Source organism: Mangifera indica, chromosome 10, assembly GCF_011075055.1.
Source record: "Mangifera indica cultivar Alphonso chromosome 10, CATAS_Mindica_2.1, whole genome shotgun sequence".
Lineage (NCBI taxonomy): Eukaryota > Viridiplantae > Streptophyta > Magnoliopsida > Sapindales > Anacardiaceae > Mangifera > Mangifera indica.
This window is the reverse complement of record NC_058146.1, coordinates 12,799,934-12,804,556: the sequence shown is the minus strand read 5'-3', so window position 1 is coordinate 12,804,556 and position 4,623 is coordinate 12,799,934. Positions and strand designations below refer to the sequence as shown.

The window sequence follows — 4,623 nt, the reverse complement described above, 5'->3', positions numbered from 1 at the left end:
GCAATCTTCATTGATTCCTAAGATTTTAATAGTAATAAACTAAAAGAGAAAAACTCTTAAAAATCCACTGCAATTTTGAGCAAGAATTACAAGTTTTGGCAACCAAAACTCACTGTATAAACATTTCCTGTGAAAGAGTACAATCTTCCACGTGAATTAGAAATCAAATAAAAAAATAAAGCAAAATTAAAAACTTGTTTAAAATTCATACCTATTATTAATTCAGAAAGACTTACTTAAGCAGAAATAACTGAGACATGAGTTGATGCTTCAGTGGGAAATGGAGAAGGAACATCTTCAGGTAGTCTTCCAGGTTTCACCCATCTTCCATGCTTGTTCAACATAAGTCCTTTATACGGAAATTGGTACCAAAACTCTGGAATTCTCAACTCCTCTATCAACATATTACTACTTTTATTTACCAATGCAATATCCCTTCTTGCATTCCATCTGAACTTTGATTTCTTGCTCAGATACCCATCTAGAAGATGGAGATAAAGCTCCAAATTATGGCTCCCTGATAAATCCGAATCATGTTTCAAATAAGGGGATATCACTTGAACAATCTTCAGCTGTACCCCAACATGCCTGTAAACCCAGTTCAACCTCTCTGTTATCGGATTCAGTTTCCGAAGAATTTTGTTGAACACAATTCCAGGAAGTTGCGGTACAATATCTTCTTTCACAACAACTCGAAGGGTCTTCACTCCCAATTGACTCAGCTTTTCTTTAAAGAAGATGTTGCCGACTCTTGGCGCCCCGAAAGAGATGACACTAATGAATAAATTCGGAAATGTATTTGCAGCTTCATATGCATTAAGCAGCGACAATGCACCGCCGAGACTGTGGCCTGTAATCGTTAAGCTCACTTCTTCGCCTCTTCCTTGGAAAAAATTCACTAGTCTGTTTAACTCTTCCATCACTTGCTCCGAGGCGCTTAACTTGTTATACCTTGTTTTCTCGCTCTTGGATTTGTAGATACTGAGGAACCCATGTTGGACTTTGATTCTTGAGTTTTTAGGTCCCAATCGATCTAGCTTTGTTTTGAGATCCATAAACCATTCGCTTGGCGCCACAGTGCCACGCCATGCCACGACTATGTCTCTTCTGCCAATTCTTTTAGTTTCCATGTCGCTGCTCGCGGCGACATACCCCATCCAGTTTGAATCTTTGCTCCAAATTCGCCCCAATCCCGACCTCTCAAACCATTTAGGCACGTCTACATGAGACATGGCATAAATGTATTTGGTTACCTTGTAGCCATTTCCAGTGAGGCCTAATTCTTCAAAAATCTTGTGACGATTGTATCTACAACTCCCGCAAAACTCCGACAAGGGATCGAAGTCAAAGGCGTCATAAGTTGCTTCAACAAATTCTCCATATTTGATTATTTCTCGGCGGAGCGACGGATGGAGAGGCTCAAGAAGTCCATTCCAGTTTTGTTGGCCGTGGATTTCACGCCAGTTTGTTGAGATATTTTCTCTTGGGGATTTAGTAGGAGTCATGTGGTCGCCATAGTCGATGAAATCAGAAGCTGAATAGGGCTTCAGGAGGAGGGCGGCCAGTGTTTTGGTGGGATCTTTTTTAGCACGAGGAGGCGCGTTAATGGAATCTTGATGGATTCGGAGGTCGGAGAGTTGGTTGATGCCAGGCCCGCAGCTTAGATGAAAATAATGAGGCTTAAAGCTCCCAGTTATTGCCTTCTTGATGGCGCTCCATGTGAGACTTATCTTCAACTTCCATACCCTCCTTCTGCTTCTTCCTGCACTCGATTTCTGATCCCTTTTTACATTTCTCATAGGTGACATCTCCATTATAGCACAAGTTTGATCCTTGAAGAAGAAAGACTTGTTATTTATAAGAAAATGGAAAACCTTTGAAGTTTGAAGAGGAAAAAGAAACTGATCAAGTTTTTGTATTGGGTTCATATATATATATATATATATAAATAAATTCATACATGCATACATATATATATATATGTATATATATATGTATGCATGTATGTATGTATGCATATATGAATTTACATATCTGAGACATTTGACCTAAGTTTTTCTGCCTTGAAAATTTTGAATAGTCAATAGAAACAGATAAAAAACGTTTACAACAGGGTCAGCCTAGGTAATAGCTTATTGTATTTAATTACTATAATATTAGAGGATGGACAAATGGCTGCTAACTTTTATATTTGTATTTGTCAATTTTTGAACCAGTGACTCCAGTTTATTAAGGCCGAATGACTTCCCACCCAAGGTTTGATGAACCACTTTCTCTTACACTCAAGTTTGAAAAAATCAATTTCCCACCCATCTGTTAAATGAACCATTAGTTGTAATAGTTAAAAACATTTATATTATTTTATCCAAATATCATAATATGAACTAAAAATGGGGGTATAATATTATTTTTTAAAGCTTACTAATGACAAATGTACATTCTCTTATCTCGTTTAGAAAATTATTATATTAACGTCATATATTTTGCAAATATATTTATAGTTTTAAAAGTTTTTAATATAATATTTATATCTCTAATATGTGCATTCTATTCATTTTTTTGGGGTGTAGCTATAATTTTTAAAACTATTGAGACGTATATAAAAATTTAAAAAACACCTCAAAATTTTTTAGAATTTTTAGAAATCCCTTAAAAATTTCATTATCACCCTTAAAATTTTAAAAGTTACAATCTACCCAAATATACAATTATATGTCATTGACACTCTTATATATACTTGTATTAGTAATTTTTAATTAAAATTAATATAAATTAGGGGTGTAATAATTATTTAATAAAATTTTAGGGATACAATGTTATTTACTTAGTGGGATTTTTGTCTTTTCAATATTTTTATAAAAAATTTGACAAATGAATGTGAAATTGACTTTTTTCAAAGCTAAAAGATGGGAAGATCTCATTTCATCAAACGTTAGGTGGGTAATAGTGATTTGGCCTTTTATTAATGTTAGTATTGTGGATTAGGAAATGGCTTTAGATTAATAAGAATACAAGTTCTTGATGCAAGCTGTTATCTCATCTTATAATTTGATTGGGTCAAATTAGAAGGCTTATTAATTTCCACATCTACCAGAGAAGGCTTCTCACAAAATTTTAAATTAAATATAATTTTATCTTGTTCTGTACTTAACTCTTCTGCAAGTTCTAAGAACCAACTTCTTAATATTATTTAAAACGCTTTTTAAATTAATTTATGGACTTAATTTAGGGGATATAATAAAATAATCAAAATTTAGGGGCTTTATAAAAGTACCCACAACTCTCTTTTTTATATTCATAATCAAGTTTGAAATCGTTTGGTGTGGAGGCATTGGAAATGAAAAAAGGTGATCAACTAAATTTTGTTCAAGAAACGATGTCATATTCGTGAAATCAATGATCATTCTACCAACAATTGCCTAACCTTGCCTTACTATAGGGAATGTCTTCATGAACAAGCCCATTCAAACTAATATTCAATAACTTACAATCTTGGTTAGAGAAATTATCCAAAGTTTAACTAGAGGAATGATAATTCTGCAAAATTTTCAAATTCTTATGAATTCATTTAAAAGCAAGAGTCTATCAATACTCAGTTAACTCTAAATATAGTAGACCCTAGGGGTTAACTTGAGTGGTTAAGTAAAAAGACTCTCTTGTGAAGGGTTCCTTGAGGTTAGCTTGAGTCTATTAATAGACAAGGAAGGGTTTACTTGTCTAGCAAAGTCGGGCAAAGTTCCCCAGTTTTAAAAAAAAGTTTTTTCGTTAAAAAAAAAAAACTCTATAACATATGTGAAAGAAACTCTTGTAGAGGAGATCATGTTAATCTATCTTAGTTCTTATTGTGGAGGCCTTGGTTAGCCTTAGCTTGCATCTTGGGTTGTCTTTCCTATTAGAAGTGTAGGTTGTTCCTGAGTCCTCCTATTGGAAGGCTCATTGCTTTTTTGTTAATATATACTTTTACTTACCAAAAAAGGAAAAAAAAAAAAAGAAACTCTTGCCAACATTAAGGGTTAATTTTATTCATAGGCAAGACAAGTGAAACTTCAAGTCTAATAATCGACCCCACAACCATTGTATCAAGTAAGTTAAGAATTTAAATTTGATATGTCACTGGTAGGTTTCAAACTCATGCTCTCATAGTTGGACACCTCCCATTTTTGCCACTCATGCTATCTCTTAGGGGCATCATTCTTTATAATGGTAACGGTTTAGAAGGTCTAGTAACTGACTCCACAACAACTATATCAAGGAAGTCGAAAGTTTGATATTGATATATCACTGGTAAGTTTCGAACTCATGCTTTCATGGTTGGACACCTCCCACTTTTGTCATCATACTATCCCTTGGGGCCATCATTCTTCATAATGGTAAGGTTATTGAAAAACCTATTCTTGAGGCTTGTGAAGACAATGGCTAGTCATTTATGAGGATTTGTTTATTTGGATAGATAAATGACTTAAATATCATGATAAACTTGAAGGTAAATTTTGATAATGTTTTACTATTAAGGACTGGTAATAAGTTGGTTGGGGGTAGCGTCTATTTAAGCTTGAGTTAGAGGGATAGTTTGTTTTTAAAACTGAGTCAAACATAAGTTGGAAGGAATTTGGCTTGATCTAG

The 4,623-nt window shown here is 34.0% G+C and overlaps 1 protein-coding gene across 1 annotated transcript; it reads right to left on the bottom strand.

Moving 5' to 3' along the window:
* Positions 1 to 236: 236 nt before the first annotated feature.
* LOC123226749 (phospholipase A1-Igamma1, chloroplastic-like) lies at positions 237 to 1,814 on the bottom strand. The gene has a single exon (XM_044651278.1). The coding sequence runs from the start codon at positions 1,812 to 1,814 to the stop codon at positions 237 to 239; it is 1,578 nt and encodes a 525-aa protein (XP_044507213.1).
* Between the last annotated feature and the right edge of the window lie 2,809 nt (positions 1,815 to 4,623).

Coding starts and splice junctions, on each gene's coding strand:
- LOC123226749 (XM_044651278.1), bottom strand. CDS start 1,814: ATGGAGATGTCACCTATGAGAAATGTAAAAAGGGATCAGAAATCGAGT.